At 38.6% G+C, this 22191-nt stretch overlaps 1 protein-coding gene across 1 annotated transcript; it reads right to left on the bottom strand.

Annotated features, from left to right (window-relative positions):
• LOC109949671 lies at window positions 5490-6997 on the bottom strand. Its single transcript, XM_020565764.1, has 2 exons — window positions 5554-6997; window positions 5490-5494 (listed from the first exon to the last, which is right to left on the bottom strand). Exons 1-2 carry the CDS (start codon window positions 6980-6982, stop codon window positions 5490-5492), a joined length of 1434 nt encoding a protein of 477 aa, XP_020421353.1. The 5' UTR covers window positions 6983-6997.

The raw sequence follows: 22191 nt of genomic DNA, 5'->3' as shown, positions 1-22191 counted from the left end.
GATAGATGATCAATAAGTGTGTAAAGTGGAAGCTATAGCTCAAAGGCACACGGCTTCAAAGTAAACATACTCAAATCTTGAAGGAAGAACATGCTTCAACTCTAATTCTCACATCTAGCACTCAATCACTCAGAACCTATGGTTTTATTCTCTCAAACAAGCATAAGTGAGTATATGAAATAGAAGCACAATATTTGGTTAGATCTCATGAAGGGAATCAAATACTAAGAGTAGAGATACACACATACATACCAGCACCCATGAATACATCCTCAAAGATCAGCTAGGTCTTTCACAAGGTTGTAATGAAAGGCTAAGGTTAAGGGAAATGGAAGAATTGGAAGGAACACAACTAACTTAAGAACATACCAAGGTTGCATTCTTCATTGATCTGCAAGGTATCATTGATTTAGAATGGTATGGCTGCAACTTCATAGCATCATCTGGCATAGACTTTATATTTCACATTTAGATCAAATCGAAACACTTTCTCTTTATCTTTCTTTTTTTTTTTTTCTTTTTTTTTTTTTTTTGACTTGATCTACTTCTTCTTTAACTTTATTGCATAGATTCACACCAATTTACATTTGGGCATGTGGCAGCAATTTACATTTGGGCATGTGGCAGCAACCTCCTTGCTTCAAACTTTATCTTGGCACACCTTGGTATATTTATAAGCTATAGGGTATGGCTATAATAGGTTAAATATCTCTGATTGAGATACAAAGTTAGGGGAATTATGAGGGTGATAGAAGAAAAAGGCTTGTAGTGTTTGGTTGCAAGAGAGCTGATGGAACACACGAATGGGTAGGGTGAAAAGAAAGCACAGAAAATGGTTATACACGCAGAGCCTAGCATCACTTCAATGAGTTCATTCATGGGTGAGAGCACGCACCTGATATCTGCAAAGAGAATCATCCTTAGTATTCAACCAAAATGGAACAATGAGATCATTTAGAGTGAATTGAAGAAAATAAGTAGAGATGAGGAATAGAAACACTTTAAACCCTCTCAAGAAAGCAATTAGGCTCGAAATAGCTCACTAGGGTAGTCTCCACTATTCTCCTTCAAGAATCTAAGCATGATACTTTAGCCACCAGAATTCTAAGAGCAAAAGCTTTGTGAAGTGTAAAATTTCTGATATGAAAATCTCAATGGCAGCTCCATAGCATTGGTTGTATGAAATTTTTTTAAAATAAAAAAAAAAGTGACAAGCGAACGAAAATTGTAAACACAAATGAACAAAAATTGAAAACCTCCCCCCCAGACCTGAATTGAACATTGTCCTCAATGTTAAAGCATAACAAAGATGAGTGAGAACATGTGAATAATAAGGGGAAAGTTTAAGACAAAGTATTAGAGAAACTCCCTCTTGATGCGATTAGGTCGACCGCTACCAAACACCTTATTCTTCAACACATGGGTTGCCTCCCAAGAAGCGCCTTAGTTAATGTCTTGGCAAGACATTATGCCATTAGCTAACTTGATTGTACGAAGGGAAGATGATCCACCACATGACCAGTTTGAATTCCAACTGACACTCCCTCATAGAATGGCTTTAAACGTTGTCCATTTACTTTGAAAGTCGAGCCATCTTTAGGATTTTGAATCTCCACAGCTCCATAGGGAGATACATTGACCACGGTGAATGGGCCAAGCCACCTAGACTTCAATTTTCTTGGAAAGAGACGCAAACGTGAGTTAAACAAAAGAACTGACATACCTTTGGTGAATTCTTTCCGTTGAATGTTCCTGTCATGGTAACTCTTGGTACGTTCTTTGTATAGCTTTGCATTCTCATAGGACTCATGTCGAATTTCTTCCAATTCATTGAGCTGAAACTTTCTAACATGGCCGGCCTTGTCCAGATCAAAATTCAACTTCTTGATGGCCCAAAAAGCATTGTGTTCAAGCTCCATTGGCAAGTGACAGGCTTTCCCAAACACAAGACGATAAGGGCTCATTCCGATGGGAGTCTTATATGCAGTCCTATAAGCCCATAATGCATCATTGAGCTTGGCAGCCCAATCTTTCCTTGTACTATTCACCACCTTCTCTAGGATCTGCTTAATTTCTCTGTTGCTTATTTCTACTTGACCAGAAGTTTGAGGATGATATGGTGTAGAGACTCGGTGGGTGATATTGTACTTCTTCATGAGTGCTTCAAATAGCTTGTTGCAGAAGTGGCTGCCTCCATCACTAATGACAGCCCTTGGAGTACCAAACCTTGTGAAAATATTGTCCCTCAAGAACTTCAGGACCACCTTATGATCATTGGTTTTGGTGGCTATGGCTTCCACCCATTTAGACACATAATCAACAGCAACAAGTATGTAGGTATAACCAAAGGAAGATGGGAATGGTCCCATGAAATCAATACCCCATACATCGAAGAGTTCCACAAAGAGTATGTTCTTCAATGGCAGTTCGTTCCTGCGGCTTATGTTTCCCATCCTTTGACACCTATCACACTTAACACAAAAATTAAATGAATCTTTGAATAGAGTAGGCCAAAGAAACCTGATTGCAAAATTTTAAGTGATGTTTTCTTGGCTCCAAAGTGGCCTCCACAAGCCAATTCGTGGCTATGCCTAAGGATGCTTTCTTGTTCTTCTTCTGGAACACATCTTCTAATGAGTTGATCTGGGCAATGCTTGAATAAGAAAGGTTCATCCCAGACATAATGTTTCACCATGGAAAAGAACTTCTTTTTGTCCTGATAAGTTAGATCATTTCTAAGAACACCACAAGCAAGATAATTAACAAAATCAGCATACCATGGCTCTTTGACTTGGGCAACATATAGTTGTTCATCTGGGAAAGTCTCATTCAATGGTAGTACAGCTTCTCCTTGCTCTTCAACCACAATTCTGCTCAAATGGTTAGCCACCACATTTTCACACCCCTTCTTGTCTCGAATCTCCAAATCGAACTCTTGCAGCAAGAGAATCCATCTGATCAAGCGAGGTTTGGCGTCCTTCTTAGTGAGCAAGTATCTAAGAGCAGCATGGTCAGAATAAACAATTACTTTAGAACCAACAAGGTAAGGACGAAATTTTTCTAAAGCAAAAACCACAGCAAGCAACTCCTTTTCTGTTGTGGAGTAATTGAGTTGGGCGTCATTCAAGGTCCGGCTCGCATAATGAATCACATGGGGAAGCTTGTTCTTCTTTTGACCTAAAACTGCACCAATAGCAAAGTCAGAGGCATCACACATTATTTCAAATGGTAAAGACCAATCTGGAGCTATGATAATAGGGGCTGAAGTTAGCTCTTTCTTCAAAGTCGTAAAGGCTTCCATGCAAATCTCGTCAAACTCAAAAACAGCATCCTTAGCAAGGAGATTACACAATGGTCTTGAAATGCTTGAAAAAATTTTTATGAACCTTCTATAGAATCCGGCATGGCCCAGAAAGCTTCTAACTCCTTTAACAGAGGAAGGGGGTGGTAGATTTGTGATGATATTTATCTTGGCTTTGTCCACTTGAATTCCCTTGTTTGAAACAACATGGCCTAGCACAATTCCTTGTCTTACCATGAAGTGACACTTCTCCCAATTCAAAATCAGATTTGTTTCCTGACATCTTGTAAGCACTAGAGACAAGTGGTGAAGACAATCATCAAAAGATGAACCAAAAACTGAAAAATCATCCATAAATACCTCCATGAATCGTTCCACCATATCAGAAAAGATTGCCATCATGCATCTTTGGAAAGTTGCTGGAGCATTGCACAAACCAAATGGCATCCTTCTATAAGCAAATGTACCAAATGGGCATGTGAACGTGGTTTTCTCCTGGTCTTCCGGAGCAATGGGAATTTGATTATAACCTGAAAATCCATCAAGAAAACAGTAGTAAGCATGGCCAGATAAACGGTCAAGCATTTGATCAATAAAAGGCAAGGGAAAATGATCTTTTCTCGTGGATGTGTTCAACTTCCTATAATCAATGCAAACTCTCCAACCAGTGATAGTGCGTGTTGGAACTAGCTCATTCTTCTCATTCTTTACAACGGTGATTCCGGACTTCTTTGGAACCACTTGCACAGGACTCACCCACTTAGAATCTGAAATTGGGTAGATGATTCCCACATCAAGTAGCTTCAAAACTTCAGCCCTAACCACCTCTTTCATATTGGGATTTAGCCTCCTTTGTGCATCACGAGATGGTTTACTGTCTTCTTCCATTAAAATTCGGTGCATGCACATGCTTGGACTAATTCCTTTGATGTCTGCTATGGTCCATCCAAGGGCTGTTTTATGTTCTTTCAGAACTTCAATTAAGCTGTCCTCTTCATGTGAAGTGAGACTTGCAGCAAATATAACAGGGAGAGTTTCATTAGCACCCAAATAAGTATATTTAAGATGATTGGGTAGAGGTTTAAGTTCTAGCTTTGGTGGGGTGATAATGGATGGCTCCAATTTTGTGGAGGATGATACAAGAGGCTCAAGTGGTGGCCTAAAGGATGGTGGGTATGGCTGAAACACTTCTAAGGCAGCCATCACTTCTTGGAACTCTGATTCAAAGAGATCTTCCTCTTCTTGTGTTAGGACCGCTTCCAAAGCATCATTAGACTTTTTCTGCACAATTTTAGAAGAAACCTCATGATCCACAACATCAATTGAAAAACAAGTATCAAGAGTGATAGAAGGTTGAGACAGAGCATCAAACACTTTAAATTCAACAGTTTCACCGAAAACAGTCATGGAGAGGGTGCCATCTTTCACTTTGATGATTGTGTCTGCAGTGGCCATGAATGGTCGCCCGAGGAGAATGGGATCAACACGGTCTACATATGGGTTATCCTCCATATCCATCACTACAAAATCAGCCGAAAGAATGAGTGTATTAACTTGAACTAAAATATCTTCTACAATACCTTTTGGATATTTGATAGAATGATCAGCTAGTTCAAGACGAATTGAGGTTTTCTTTATCCCTTCTAAGCCAAGCGCCTGATAAACTGAATATGGCATTACATTGATGCTTGCTCCCAAGTCCAACATGGCTCTTCCAACCGTCTTATCTCCAATGTTAATGGGAATGTTAAAGCTGCCAGGATCTTCTAGTTTTGGTGGAAGCTTCCTTTGCAACACAGCACTCACATTCTTGTTGAGCTTTACTTCTTCACTTGGAGTAAAATTGAGCTTGTGAGTCATCAAGTGCTTGATGAACTTTCCATATGCAGGAATCTGTTTAACAACATCAAGCAAGGGCAAATTGATATTAACTTTACTCAAAATATCATAAATCTCTTTAAAAGCCTTATCTTGATTTGCTTTCTTCAAACGCCCTGGAAATGGAATCGGTGGAATATATGGAGGAGGTGGGATGTATCTATCTTGATGAAGATGTGATGGCACAAATTTGTCATCTCTTTTATGCAATTGAAATGGATTGGGTTCCTGAGAATCAGATTTGGCCTTAGGAGCAGATTGGGACGTTTTGGGTTGTTCTCCTTCCATAGCTGTGGTTTCCTCTTCATCTTCATCCTCTACAACCACAACATCATTTGATAGATCAGAACCAACTTTGTTATCAACAATCTTACCTGATCTGAGCACATGAACGGCCTTGGCTTCTTGGTTTTTTGGATTGATCACGGTTTGACTTGGCCATTTCCCAGGTTCTCTTTGAGCTATTTCAGTAGCTATCTGGCCCAATTGGACTTCCAACTTGGAGATGGCAGCTTGTGTTGTTTGCTGGAAATTATTTTGGTTGATTGCCATTTGCTTCACTATATCCTCCAACGATGATGATTGTTGTGGCCTTTGGAGTGAAGGGGGATTCGCTTGATTCTGTGTATTCCTCCATGAAAAGTTTGGATGATTCCTCCAACCTGGATTATAACTTTGAGAATATGGGTCATTTATTGGACCTCGGTTGTAGGAATTCACCAACTTAGCTTGCTCTTGCACAAATTCTGGATATGCAGCCCCAAAGGGACAAGAAATGGTAGGATGATCATGAGTTTCACAGATGCTACACAGTTCCTTCAAAGGGTTTCTTGAGTTCAATGCAAGGAGGGCATCTAGCTTTTGTTCCAATTTGGAAATCTGCACACTGGAAGAATCATTAGAACCACCAGCAATACGTTTACCTCTTGTATCGGTGTGTTGGGTCTCCATTGCTATCTCCTCAAAGAGTTCATATGTTTCTTCTGGAGTTTTAGTCTTATAAGAACCACCTGCAAAATTAGTGACAATATTATGGCTAGAGGGGGTTAGTCCTTTATAAAACATACGCATCTGAAGCTTCAATGGAATCCCATGATGAGGACATTGATTGAGCAGCCCGTTGAATCTCTCCCATGCTTCACAAAACGACTCATCATCTTGTTGTGCAAATAGAAAGATCTTGTCCCTAAGCATGTCGGTTTTTTGCGTGGAGAAATATTTCTCCAAGAACTTCTTTTGAATGGCTCCCCAAGTCATGAGTGAACCAGGCTTCAAAGAATTCAACCAATATTTCGCCTTATCTTTCAAAGGGTAAGGAAACACTCTCATTCGAAGTTGCTCTTCCGTCACACCTGTCAAGGGAAAAGAGCTCACAACATTAAAAATATCCTTTATATGAGTTAATGGATCTTCATTAGGTAAACCATAAAAAGAAGGGAGCATATTAAGATGAGAAGATTTAAGCTCATAGTTTCGAGCTGCGGTGGGCAGCAAGATGCTTGAAGGGGATGCTGGAATTGTTGGGATATCAAGGTCTCCCATTAACTCATTGGCAGCCATCTCTTCTTCTTCTTGGTTTGAACTTGATTCCGAATTTGAAGGTGAAGACCCTGGGAGGTCAGTGTGGATAGCAAGACCTTCAAATGTGGCAATGGCTTGCTCTTTTGCAGTTGCTAACTCTCTTTCTAGACGATTCTGAATTTCAGAGATCACCCGGTTTGGTTGCAAAGATGGCCCTGCGTTCAAAGATCTCGAACGTTGGAATGAAGACCTCACTTGTTCAAGGAAAGGATTACTAGACATAAACTACCTGAAACAGAAAATTAATTGAGTTAGTTAGTACTTCTAAAAGAATAGGGTAACCTTGGGCACATAACCAGGGAAGAACTTTCATTCAGTCCCCGGCAACGGCGCCAAAATTTATTGTTAAAATGTTAACTCGCAATTGGACGGGCCAATTAGTAGTATAGCAAGACAAGTACGAGGTCGTACCCACGAGGACTGAGAAGTTAAAATTAGTTATGTACTTAGATTACCAAATTCAAGAAAGTAGGAGGTTAAGTCTAAAATAGAATTTAAAGCAAGAGTGATTGTAATTGTTGAACTAATGAGGCAAAACGAAATTTCAAACAAAAGCAAAGTGAACAAATGTAACAAAGAGTACTTTTGTAGGCTGGAAAATAGATTGGGAGACTAGGGCATTCGATTCACCATAACAATTCAATTCTGGGTTATAAGGAGTCAAGTGACAAGTCTCATTCGAATTCAAAGATTGATTCTAGCTAAAGTATGATTAGGCCATGGTGTCTGGTCCTAACCTTGTGCTCCTAATTCCCTAACTTGATCATTTGTTGTCTAATCTAAATTAAGCATTAGGAACCCATTAAGCATAGAAGAGCAATTTCACTACTACAAAAAGTGAAAAAGACGACCAGAAAACAACGACGGTCTAAGTGAAAACCGTCCTGGTTTTTAAAAAGACGACGGTTCTAAAAACACCGTCGTTTAATACAACCTTAGACAACAAAAAAATAGAGATTCAAATGGCTGTTCAAAAACAACGACGTACCTAATTAAACAACCGACGTCTATTTGAAACAGATTTCCGCAGTGTAAAATCAATGCCAACAAAGAACGGCAGAAGTTATGAATTGACCGACGTAGAAAGTAAAGACGACGATTTCAATAAAAACCGCCGTTTTTACTCATAAAATAACACGACGAGGTTTTCGTATAAGACGCCGTATAATTACAAACAAATCCACGGCTTTAAAATACAAAATATCGCCGTATTAAATTAATGTACAACGACGGAAAATATAAATATATCGACGTCATTCTCGTATAGTTCTACGACGTTATCTTTAAATCGTACAATAAAATTTAACGTCGTATGTATTCATTTTATACGTCGTACCTTTAATTTTAACCGTCATCTTAATAAGAATTTTTGTTAACAATTTTTTTCTTTGATTTTCTTATCCTACGTCGGTAGATCTACTTGATGACAAGAATTGAAATAACCACGACGGTTTATATAGAAAACCGCCGACATAATCAGATTTGTCTGAGATCCCAAGGGTTACGAAATCTTACCAGATGAAACTCTGTTCCACATCATAATCTTAACAGATGACACAGATTTGCAATCAGAGAGACAATTTTTTGGAAGTTGATGATGTGTGTGCGTTTGTGTATCTACAAATATTATACCTAACCTCGTTGCAAATTTGCAATCAGAGAGACAATTTTCAACGACGGTTATATTATACCTAACGACGTTTAAAAAACAAATCAACGTCGCTCAACAAATATATTACGTCGTCTTAGTCTTACTTAAGACGACGAAAAATGAAACTTTACATATTCCAGAACATTAATTTCCTTCATTTTAAATTTCCTCCGGGAAAAAAAAAACTCTATTTATAACGCACTGTAATTGAAAAATAAACTGAAAGGTCACGGGAAAAAAAATTCTATTCATAATTTAAAAATTCAAATCCACGTCGGTTATATTAAACATAACGACGTTAAATGAAAAGATTCCACGTCGCAAAACAAATATTGCGTCGTGTTAGTTAAAAACGACGGCATAACAAAAAACCGTCGTTGTTTCAAACTGAATTAATTTAAAATTTATTCGGGAAAGCAAAATCTATTTATAATTTCCTCGGGTTAGTAATATTGCGTCGTGTTAGTTTACAAATTCTAGAACATTAATTTCCCTCATTTTAAATTTCCTCGGGAAAGAAAAATCTATTTATCACGCTTTGTAATTGAAAACTAAAACTGAAAGAATTTGGGAAAAAAAACTCTATTTATAATTTAAAAATAAAATCCACGTCGGTTGTATTACACTTAACGACGTTTAACAAAATAATCTACGTCGGTAATTATAAATCTACCGCCATCTTACCTTAATATAGACGACGAGAAAAGACGACGGTAGAACAAAAAACCGCTGTTGTTTCAGTTTCTTTAACAGTTTGGTCCTTTATCTTTCTGCAGGACTTGTATAGTTCAAAGCATTGACAATGTCTTCATCATATCTCCCAGCAAATACTGATTCGATTGCTCATGCTTTAGAGGCCATCTGAAGCCATTTCTATTCTTTACCGCATTCTTGAAACCCATCTTCTTCTTCTGAAGCTCTACGGATAAAGAAAGAGGCTATCACAAATCTGACGGATCTTCTTAGCCAAGAAAATCAAGCAGATTTCCCTGAGAAGCGAACTTTCCTTCGACAGCGAGTGGAGGCCAGGCTTGCATCTCTTTTGATGGAAAGCAAGGAGTATTCAGAAGCACTAAGTGTCCTATCAGGCTTGATCAAGGAAGTGAGAAGGCTAGTTGACAAGCTTCTTCTTGTGGACATATATTTGATGCGAGTAAGCTTAATTTATCTTTGAGAAAGACATCCAAATTATTGTCTTTGAGACGTGAGAGACTGAGAGAGGAAGAACTTGGAACCCTAAATGTAAACCGAAAATGAATGAAAGCGACAAATTTATAGAATAAATTCTTAAAACCAACAGCGGTCCTTACAAAAAAACCGCCGTTTAAATTGTAAAATCAACGTCGGTATGATCGACGTATATTACAGAAATCCACGTTGGTACATTAATAAAAACGACGTGTTAAATAATCTACCATGACGCGAGTTATTACTTATGTTCTTTAATTTTTGAGTTTACTACGACGGTACCTACAACACTACTGTCGTATTTATTTACCACGTCCGAAGTTAAATTTACTGTCGTATTTTGTAATTTATACGTCGTAGTTATATGTAACCGCCGTATTATTTTTTTGAAATGGTTTTATATGTAAGCAACTTTTCGTCTACCTGACATACACATGCGCTGTTTCCAAACCCGATTAAAAATTTCAATCTCCCAGAGAAAACTTTTAGACTTTTTTCCTTGTCAGAGCACTGTCAGAGTATCTCATCGTCTTCCTCTCGTCTTCTTCGTCGTCTCTGAACTTAAACATAATCTTCCTCTTGCTTTCATTGCACGCAAAAGGTAAGCTTTCATTTTCACTATTTTGGTTGCTGTTTTGCATGCTCATACGTTTTTTGTTTGAAAAATCTTTTTACCTTTTTTCTGGCCAAAATCATTTTACTTCTTTCTAAGTTCGATAAAATATACAGACAAAGAGGGAAAGTTTCCAACTTTTAAGACAACTACCTCAACTAAATAAGACGACGGTAGCTTCTTATTTACGTGGTTAAATATGTAGACCACGACGGTTCGTCAGTCGTTCTAGCGTCGTCTGAAAATTGACAAAGTTGTTTTTAAAATTATAGTCTTTTTTTTGGCTTGCTTGTTTAATTGCAGGTTTGATTTCTCTGAACAATGGTTTTTGTTTTTCCCTAATTTGATAAAATATAAAGAAAAAGAAAGTAGGGTTGGTATCTAATATAGACGACAGTATCTTATTATTTTACGTCGTGTGAATGTTAATACCACGACGTCATATTAAAATACTGTCGTCTATATAAGATTCCAAAACTTTCTTTCTTGGCCTTGTATTTTATCAAATTAGAAAACAAAAACCATGGTTCAGAAAAATCAAATCTGCAATCAAACATTCACAGAGAAAGAAAGAAGGGTTTTGGATCCTTATATAGACGACGGTATATTACTACTGAAGTCGTGTGAACATCAATACCACGACGTTATATAAATATTTCGTCGTTTATCAATACCACGACGTTATATAAATATTTCGTCGTTTATAGTTAATTATCACGTCGTTTATAGTTAATTATTTCGTCGTTGTTTAATTACCTTGGTTTTAAACATTTATTACGTCTGAGATTATTTCATTGCGTCGTTTAAAATCATATCATACGTCGTATTTTATTAATAACCGTCGTTTGTGTTCTTAATCTTTTCCTGAAATATTTTCACTTGTAGTTTTGTCTGTAAAAATGGTTTCTCACCAAGACCAAAGTAAGGATTCTGGCTCCAAGAAAAATGGAGGTAAGGAGCTTGGAATGGTACCTCCTCAAGTGAAGCCTTCGAAGAAGATGAAGTTTGCTTCATCATCTGCTGAGACAGAACCAACCAGCACGACAACAATCTCTGATGATTCAAAGTCTGGTCGAGGTATGAGCACAATGTCTCGTGTTGTGAAGAGAAAACTTCAGAAACTGAGGCCAATTGTTGAGTACAATAAAAGGGGGAAAGGAATTGGCCAAGCACATAGTGAGATGCAGTCCTACATTGGTGTGTTGGCACGCTCCAGAGTTCCACTTGTGGACATGAAATGGGCTCAAATCCCCAAGGATATAAAGGAGCAGATTTGGGAAGCAGTTGACATTGCTTTTGTGGTAGGTTAAGGGGGCAAGAACTCTGTGTTAGCTTCTGCTGCTAAGAAACGGAAGGATTTCAAGTCTACACTAACGAGGCATTATATCCTTCCATACACCAATGACAGGGAGAGATTAAGCCAACCCCCTGAAACATATAAATTCATAGAGAAAGCACAATGGGATGCCTTTGTAGCTTCAAGGTTATCCAAAGATTTTGAGTCTGTGCATTCTCAACATGCACAGATTAGGGAGAAACTTGAGTACAATCATCGATTGTCTCGAAAAGGATATGCTGATTTGGAGGATCAATTGGAGGAAACCATGCCTGGGGTAGAAATTGATCGATCTACCTTATGGAAGAGAGCTAGACAGGACAAACATGGTAACATCCCGGATCCAAAGGTGGCAGAGAAAGCAAAATTAATTGTAAGCCTACTCACTCTGTTTTAAATTTTTATTAAACTGTGAATAATTCTTATTACGTCTTATGTTATATTTTACGTCGTGTGAATGATATTACCACGTCGAAATTTTTTAAAAAACGTCGTTAAAGGTCTAAATCAGGAATCACTACTCTGTTTTCTGTAAATAAAGCATAAGACGTCGGTGGTTTATTCATTTTGTCGTTTTAAAAACTAACCACGTCGGTATAACTACCGTCGTGTAAAAGGTCTAAATCCAGGAATCACTACTCTGTTTTCTGTAAATAAAGCATAAGACGTCGGTGGTTTATTCATTTTGTCGTTTTAAAAACTAACCACGTCGGTATAACTACCGTCGTGATAAATTATAATAACGTCGATTTATATGTTATTGCGTCGTGTGAAATTATATAATACGTCGTTTGTATATAAATAACCGTCATCTGTTTTTGTTCTTACTTTTTTATATATCTTTGTTTTAGGATGAATTGCAAAAACAAGTCTCGGAAGGCAAAGTCACTGTATCTGGCAGCAATGATGTGCTGACCATGGCTTTGGGCCCCGAGCATCCAGGCAGAGTGAGAGGAGTAGGTGCTGGGATCTCACCAAGGCAATATTTCAATTTACCCAAACCACAGAGAGTGAGCTTTGACGACCGTTTGAAGGACAGTTTAAGAGTTCTCCTTCAAGAAGAGACTAAAAAGATGGAAGCTAAGGCAAGGGAAGAGGCTTTAAGGATGGAGGCTAGGACGAAACAATTGGTAGAGGCTGAGAGGGAGCATTTCCTGAGTCAGCTTTCCCAATTAATTCCCAATTTTGATCCAAGCATGCTTAAACCCAGAATTAGCCAAAGTCCCAAAAATCCAATGTCTGACAATGCAAGCTGCTCTGGAGGTGATGTGAGATCCCTACATTTAGAGGATGATACTGCCAAAAATGGGAAACATCAGGAAGAAAAGGTAACATATCTGAACTTTGAATTCTCTATTTTTTTAAAAAAAATTAGACGTCGTTATTATTAATAAAACCGTCGTTTGAAATACATACCACGACGATTTTAAAAATAAACCGTCGTTTGTATTTCAATACCACGTCGTATTTAGTTTACTTGTTTTACACGCCATTAAACGTCGTTATTTTTAAAACTTTGTGGTTTTTAGACGACGGAGTTAGTCATTCCCGCCGTAATAGATGAAGAGAAGAGAGAAGAAAAACAAGATGAAAAGGAGAAAGAAGATGACGACCAGGTATGTTCACATAACTTTGCCTTTTTTATTTGTTTTTCAAAATTCCAGACGTCGATATTTTTCTTTAAACCGTCGTTTGTTTACAACTTAGAAGGCGGAATTTTTTTCTAAGACGTAATAAATTATTCACCACGACGGTTTCTTCACCGTCGTTTAAATTCTTTTCAGACGACGTTTTATTCCTTAAACCGTCGTTTTTATTGAATTACCACGTCATTTTTTTTATTTCTTTAAACAGGTTATTCAAGTTGTTGATTATTCAAATATGGAGGCGCCATCTTCTTTAAAATCCCTTTGTAGTTATGTGGAAACGACACTCGTGCCTCAGGATAAGACCCTACACTTTACAATTGATAAGGAGGTGTTTGGTCTAGAGCGCGATACCTTCCTCCTGCCTGAAGATATTACACAATTTGCAGGCATGGAAGAAATAGGAGCCACTGTCATTGCTGTATATATGAGGTTTGTCATTCTAAAATAATACGTCGTTGGTTTATTTATTACGTCGTCTTCACTAACTGACCACGTCGTTAGTATGTACCGTCGTGATAAATATATTATAACATCGTTGTCTATTTCAGTACGTCGTGTGAAATTTTATAATACGTCGTTTTGTTATACATAACCGTCGTGTGTTTTTTTTATATATGAGGTTTGTCATTCTAAAATAATACGTCGTTGGTTTATTTATTGCGTCGTCTTAACTAACTAACCACATCGTTAGTATGTACCGTCGTGATAAATATATTATAACGTCGTTGTCTATTTCAGTACGTCGTGTGAAATTTTATAATACGTCGTTTTGTTATACATAACCGTCGTGTGTTTTTTTGTGCTGACTTGTTTATATTATTTTATATATTTCGGTACTTACACGATGTTTTGAAACGAGCAAATATGTGCAGCATGGTTGGCTTTATCGATCCTGCTACAGTTAGTGCCAGCTCTGGCACAATAGCTGACAGATCACGCCTACTAGCAGCTCGACTTCAGAAGACTGACGGTGAACAGATTTTCCTGATGCCTTACAATCCAGGGTTAGTCTCCTTAACAGGATTTTGTTTTTATGATTTTCAATAAATGACAGCGTATAAACTAACCACGTCGGTGTTTTATTTTATTGAGTCGTTTGAAACTACTAACCACGTCGGTAGTTATTTATCGTTGTGATAAATGTATAATGTCGTTGATTGCTACTTTATTTCGTCGTGTGAAATATTATAATACGTCGTTTTTGTAAATAACCGTCGTTTTTATATTAATTTTGTGCAGCCGTCATTGGATCTTGCTGATTGTAAGAGCAAAGAGAGAAACCGTCTATTTTCTGGATTCTCTGCCAGGAAATCGTGTGGTCGATGAAGAGGCTAAAAATATTGTGAACAGTGCTATAAAAATTTATAATTCTCACATAGCTAGACCAGGCCGTAAGGCAGTCATTTGGAAAACTCTGTCAGGCACACCAAAGCAACCCAGCAGTGTCGAATGCGGGTATTATGTGATGCGCTTCATGAGGGACATCATCATGGATCCTTCCTTGGGGTTTGAGAAGAAGGTAAGAAGAAATTACCTTCATACATTTTACGTCGTTTTTTGTATTATCAACGACGGTCATGTAAAATTACCGTCGTTGAATAGATATAGTACGTCGGTTATGAAAAATATCGTCGTCTGTGATTTAATTTCTTTTTATTTATAAACCCTAATAGTCATTGTTTATGCAGTATGCCAAGGGAAAACAGGAAGCGTCATACCCCCAAGAAGCAATTGATGAAGTCCGGAATGAATGGGCAGAGTTTGTTTGCCTTCACCTGGAATAGGGGAATTATTGAACACTTGATATTTATGTATAATGTACAAATTTTGTCTATAATATATAATGTAAAAATTTATTGAGGTTTTCTTAAATTAAAAAAAAAACAAACATACAAATTGCGTAACCGACGTGTAATACTTTTCCAACGACCTAATAAAGTCAAAAACTGTCGTTTTTTGTTGTTTCGTTTTAAACAAATCCGACGTAGAAGGATATTTAGACGACGTTCTTTGAACAATTGAGTCGTTTATGGTTTACAACGTCTTCAATTTCTTAAGGGTTCAGGGTAGTACTTTGTAACGACAGCGGTTAAGTCGTGGAATATATATTTTACGTCGGATAGTTAAATATCCGCCATGATTTCTCATTTAAACGACGTCATTTTAACAACTTAGTCGTCTATTACTGTTTACAACGTCTACAATTTATTAACACCGACGTGGTTTGTTGTTGTGATAAGAATATTTTATTATTTTTATATCAAAATATTCAAAATAAATTTAAAATAAATCAGAAAAATGCAAAGTCAACTCCTATGAAGTCATTGATATATTTTCTTCCCCCTAAACCTTGAAAAAATTCATTTTGAATAACAAAAATTTAAAATGACCATCCAAAACAAAATTGTTTTGATGAGTCATAAAATAACTTCTAGTTTTATGGTTTAGGGTTTAGAGTCTAGGGTTTAGAGATTAGGGTTGTTATTTATTGGGGTTTATTTTTAAAGTATAATTTTTGGGTAGTCTAGGGTATATATTAGGCTGTAAAACCATAAACTCTTTTATAAACTTAATTTTTAAAATTATATAATTTAGTTTTAAGGGTTTAGGGTATTAATTGTTAACGACGGTGGTTGAGTCGTGGAATACATATGTTACGTCGTGCAGTAAAATATCCGACATGGTTTCCACTTTAAACGACGTCATTTTAATATGTAAGTCGTCTATTATAATTTACAACGTTTTCAATTTCTTAACCCCGACGTGGTTTTTCAGTCGTCTTTATATCAAAATATTCAAAATAAATTTAAAATTAATCCGAAAAATGAAGCGTCAAAATAAACGGCGTTACGTTCAGTGTTTCCGTCGTGGAATATTACATTTACGTCGGTTCTTGTAGAACTTTCGCCATGGTTTTTCTTTCGACGTTTTAAAGAGCGCGCGCTCTAAAAATTTTCGCGTGCCCTAAATTTTTTTATATTTGGCTCTTATTCTTATACTTCTAACCCTGAACCCTAAAATTTTCAGATTTCGCGCAACATAACATTCGCTCTCTCACTTCTGCTCTAATTAAAAGTTGCACTCTCCAGGCTCCGTCGAATCTGTGAGCTCGTCCAACCTGTAAGTACAAACCCTATCTTCCCCTTGTAAATTCATTGAATGATATTAGGTTGTTTTGTTAAAGGGTTTTAGGTATATGCTTTGCGATCTGTTAATAATGTGCTTATAGGTATGGGTTCATGGATTTTCTGTTTAATGGGTTCATGGATTTTCTGTTTAATGAGTTCATGGATTACATTATCTGTTATGTTGAATTGGGAATGGATTTAATTTTGTCGGATCTTTTAATCACCCTATGTTATGTTGAATTGGGAATGGATTTATTGTTTTCATGCTTGGTTTCATGTATATGTTGGTTTCTTGCTTGGTTTCATATATATGTTGTGTTCTTAATGGGTTTTGGGTTCTTGAAAATAAACTGAGACACGACGCCTTTTTAGGCATACGACGACGATTACACGACGGTTTATGAAAAAACCGTCGTTGTATTACTTATACACGACACTTTTTTCATAAACCGTCGTTTGTATTACTTATATTAGACGACGTCTGTTGAAAATCCGTCGTCTATATATGCCAAATACGTCTGTTTTTGTTTAAAACCCGTCGTCTCTGTTGTGTATTACTTGCTATTAGATCTTTGTATAATCTGCTATAGTGATGGTCATTGCCTGTATTTTCACTTTATTATAGATAATAGGTTATAGTGTCGGAGATGGATAAGTCATGGATGCACTCGGATAGAAGATCGAAGGCATATGAGTTTGGGGTGGAAGCATTTTTGAACTTTGCTGTAGAAAATCTTCTAACTACAACACATATTCGTTGTCCATGACAAGATCAAATAAAGGTGTACTTTTGCTGGAAATCAACACAAAAAGACACAGATCACCAACTTCCAAATGATTGCCACGCACAACGTCCATCCAACCACGCCTGAATCTGGGCCTTCCTTTGCTCAAACCAACAGACCAAGTTCTCCCATTCGAAACTTGAAGGATGACTTCACATGAATGCTTAATACTAGGAGATAGCTTGTAAAACTTATCCGATATCGATTGATCCTTGAAATCAGACAATTCAGGTTCGTATGAAGTTCGTTCTAAAATGGGGTGGTTGGGGTATTGTGACAGGACCCGACCCAATTTCTGCTTTGGAATTCGAGCCAAGTCCTGTGCGTGTCCGACACCTGGCGAATGTCGGGCACAAAAGACCTTTTTACCCTTTTCGTTTCAAATTCTTTGAAAATTCCCCTTAGACTTCTGCCGAAAATTCGGCAGAGTCTCCCCTATATTTTGACCAAACCCAAAGTCTTCCACCTGTCAAACAAGCCCAAAAACCATACCAACAGCCAGAAGTTCTCCAATCACAAAACTCAACTCCAGTTTTTCAATTCCAACTAGATATCAGAGCATTTCTGCACATTTACAGAACTTTAAGAAATTTACAATGAAATCCTACACTTGGGTGGTGGGGCAGAAGCTGGGAAGATGGCCCGAGTGGTTTCCTTCGTATTTCTACGGCCTGGGGGCGAAAAACAAGTTTAAAATTGTGAGTGGACAAAAATAAAGTTCTTTAAAAAAAACAAGTTAGAACATAATAACCCCCGTTTTGAAATACTAGGGATATAAATCGTTAATTTAGCTATATTTCAATATAAGGAATTCAATAAACATGAATAAATATACTGACGAATAGACTTGCACAACTGATCAAATATATATAAAGATAATAACGCATGAATATCAAGAAACTGGTATAAAATCACGGGAAATCATAACTGGATAAAAGAGCTCAAAATCCTTTGAAACTACCACCTAGATGTACCCCTGTCATATCCGTCAATTCCCCTGGCAGGTCTCGGGCGTCACGCAGTCTACCCGAGCCGCAAACTGGCGAAATCAAGGGACTATGATCAGCCTGATCCGCCGGCAGGCCTCGATGACACCAAGTCGACTCGAGCCGCTCTGGCAGGATGCAGGGGACCGCAGTCAGCCTGATCCGCAATCCTGGCAGGTCTCGGGGACACAGAGTCAACCGAGCCGCAAATCCTGGCAGGTTTCGGGACACCAAGTCTGCCGAGCCGCAAATCCTGGCACTCACGGTCCGAGCGTCCCCGAAACTCGTGAGGCAAAGTCAAGTGCACTGATGTAACTGAAATCAAACTGGATGTCCGTAGACATCGGTCCGACTGTGGGTAATCACCATAAATAGATGGGTACATGGTGGTTTAACTAGAAATTCTGATAACTCTCTGAAATCTGATAAGTCTGAACTAAATTACTATCTTTGTATCAAAAGTCTCAAGTTTACTGCTCAACCAATATTATAAAAATAAAGATATTTCACAATGCAAATCATGCTTCGAAATTACGTAATAACACTTATTCAAGATCAAATATAAAATATAATTATAAAATCTTTTTCGGAAAGAAAAGTCCACTCACTGATGGTCCGAGCTAGTTGGACCCTTCGAAGGTCCCTCCTGCGGGTCGATCGGATCTCTAGTGCCTGATTAACCAAGAATAATAAATTAATAAACTGCTGAATAAAAAGAATTAAATTAAACACCCTGCCCCCGGCTTCTAGAAGTGCGTGCACTTATTTCAAGTTACTCCTATGCTCACTTTAGCTTTTCAGACACTTAGAGCGGTCTTGGAAGACCCGAAATTAGACTACACGGTAAACCGTCAGACGGGTCGATCCGGGACCCCGTGGGGTCCACGATCCCCGATGGCCAATCTGAGATTCTCTAAAGGTTCCTCATAGAGAAAGAACCATGTTCCGCGAATTTGGTCCGAAACGGACAGTCGGATTAGCCAAAATCGCGTTATCGCTTAAAATCCAAACCCTAGCCCTAGGGTTCGCGATTTCGGAGTATCCGGGACTCCGATTCGTAATCCGTCGAATCCTACACGATCCTGGAATCATGTAGTACGACATATCCAAAATTGAGTGCGATCCAACGACTCGAAGACACTGCACCCAAGGATTGCGCAATATGGAAAATCCGTTCGGGGCTCAAACGGACTCCGAATCGAGATCCGCGAAATCCTACGCGCTCGTGACAGCACGAGGATCGTAAAACTACACAGAGTCTCTTTACCACCCTCACCCACGCGCCGCCACACGCGTGGGCAGATTGGGTGTCCAAAGCGATACCGGGTTGTCGGAAAAACTCGGAAACAAGACTCCAAACTCCTATCCTAGGTATAACACCACATTTGGAGCCACTTTTGTTCTTGGACATACCCCAAAAAGTGGCCGAAAATGGCCGATCACGGGGGCCGAAACTCGGCAGAATTTCAATTCACAAACTGGGCAATCTACGGCTAAAATTGAAGAAAACCTATCCAACCACCAGCTAGAGCACGAAAAACAGGTGAGAATCCATACCTTACCCGAAAGATTTGGAGGAGAATTGAAGGAGAACGAAGGAGATGAAGTTTGGATGAAAAACCGGCGGAAATCGCCAGTTTCCGGCCAATTCCCGGTGGTCCAAGGCCGGCGACGGGTCGAGGAAGGGAGGCGGCGGTGAGGCGGACCGATTGGCACCAACGGCGGAGGTCGCCGTGCCCTGTAGCGGCGGCACGCTCGATCTGAAACAGGGAGGGGGCGGCGGTCGCGACGGGAGTGAGAGAGAGAGAGGAGAGAGAAAAGAGGAGAGAGAAGGGAGAAGGAAGAGATAAAATCTGACTTTTTTCAAATTACCGTTTTGCCCTTCGCGGTATTTTGATCGTATCTTCTTCATTACAACTCCAATTCGGGTCTACTCCGTGTCTACGGACTCGTTTCGCCGTGCTCTACGCAACGGCGCAAGCGAAATTCCCAAATTCTTTCTTGATCAAAAAGTCAAAATTTTCCCCTATTAAAATATGCGAGGGCAAAATCGTCTTTTGGGTAGAATAAATAAATCCTAATTTTTAGATATTTTGGTTTGGGTTATTACAATCTACCCCCCTTAAGAAAATTTCGTCCTCGAAATTTACGTACCTGTTATTCAAAGAGATACGGGTACCGTTCCCGCATCTCGTCCTCAAAATATTATGATGTTCCCCAAGTTTTGGACTCAATCCGTTACCGATAGGTCAATGAAATCGGACAATTCAGGTTCGTACGAAGTTCGTTCTGAAATGGGGTGGTTGGTGTATTGTATAGTTCTAGAGATTGGATTTCACTCCAAACCTACCAAATGACTCCTCCCACAATATTATGATGTTCCCCAAGTTTTGGACTCAATCCGATATCGATTGGTCCTTGACACCGGACAATTCATGTTCCTACGAAGTTCATTCTGAAATGGGGTGGTTGGTGTATTGTATAGTTCTAGAGATTGGATTTCTCTCAAAACCCACCAAATGACTCCTCCCACAACATTATGATGTTCCCCAAGTTTTGGACTCAATCCGATATCAATTGGTCCTTGAAATCGGACAATTCAGGTTCGTACGAAGTTCGTTCTGAAATGGGAGGTTGGTGTATTGTATAGTTCTAGAGATTGGATTTCACTAAAAACCCACCAAATGACTCCTCCCACAATATAATGATGTTCCCCAAGTTTTGGACTCAATCCGATATCGATTGGTCCTTGAAATCGGACAATTCAGTTTCGTACGAAGTTCGTTCTGAAATGGGGTGGTTGGTGTATTGTATAGTTCTAGAGATTGGATTTCACTCAAAACCCACCAAATGACTCCTCCCAAAATATTATGATGTTCCCCAAGTTTTGGACTCAATCCGTTACCGATTGGTCAATGAAATTTGACAATTCAGGTTCGTACGAAGTTCGTTCTGAAATGGGGTGGTTGGTGTATTGTATAGTTCTAGAGATTGGATTTCACTCAAAACCCACCAAATGACTCCTCCCAAAATATTATGATGTTCCCCAAGTTTTGGACTCAATTCGATATCGATTGGTCCTTGAAATCGGACAATTCAGGTTCCTACGAAGTTCATTCTGAAATGGGGTGGTTGGTGTATTGTATAGTTCTAGAGATTGGATTTCACTCAAAACCCACCAAATGACTCCTCCCACAAGATTATGATGTTCCCCAAGTTTTGGACTCAATCCGATATCGATTGGTCCTTCAAATCGGACAATTCAAGGTTCGCACGAAGTTCGTTCTGAAATTGGGGGTGGTGGTGTATTGTATAGTCTAGAGATTGGATTTCACTCAAAACCTACCAAATGACTCCTCCCACAATATTATGATGTTCCCCAAGTTTTGGACTCAATTCGTTATCGATTGGTCAATGAAATCGGACAATTCATGTTCGTACGATGTTCGTTCTAAAATGGGGTGGTTGGTGTATTGTATAGTTCAAGAGATTGGATTTCACTCAAAACCCACCAAATGACTCCTCCCACAATATTATGATGTTCCCCACGTTTTGGACTCAATCCGTTATCGATTGGTCAATGAAATCGGACAATTCAGGTTAGTACGAGTTCGTTCTGAAATGGGGTGGTTGGTGTATTGTATAGTTCTAGAGATTGGATTTCACTCAAAACCCACCAAATGACTCCTCCCACAATATTATGATGTTCCTCGAAGTTTTGGACTCAATTCGTTATCGATTGGTCAATGAAATCGGACAATTCAGGTTCGTACGAAGTTCGTTCTGAAATGGGGTGGTTGGTGTATTGTATAGTTCTAGAGATTGGATTTCACTCAAAACCTACCAAATGACTCCTCCCACAATATTATGATGTTCCCCAAGTTTTGGACTCAATTCGATATCGATTGGTCCTTGAAATCGGACAATTCAGGTTCCTACGAAGTTCATTCTGAAATGGGGTGGTTGGTGTATTGTATAGTTCTAGAGATTGGATTTCACTCAAAACCCACCATATGACTCCTCCCACAAGATTATGATGTTCCCCAAGTTTTGGACTCAATCCGATATCGATTGGTCCTTGAAATCGTACAATTC

This window comes from Prunus persica, chromosome G6 (genome assembly GCF_000346465.2).
Source record: "Prunus persica cultivar Lovell chromosome G6, Prunus_persica_NCBIv2, whole genome shotgun sequence".
Taxonomy (NCBI): Eukaryota; Viridiplantae; Streptophyta; class Magnoliopsida; order Rosales; family Rosaceae; genus Prunus; species Prunus persica.
This window is presented reverse-complemented; position numbering and strand designations above follow the sequence as displayed.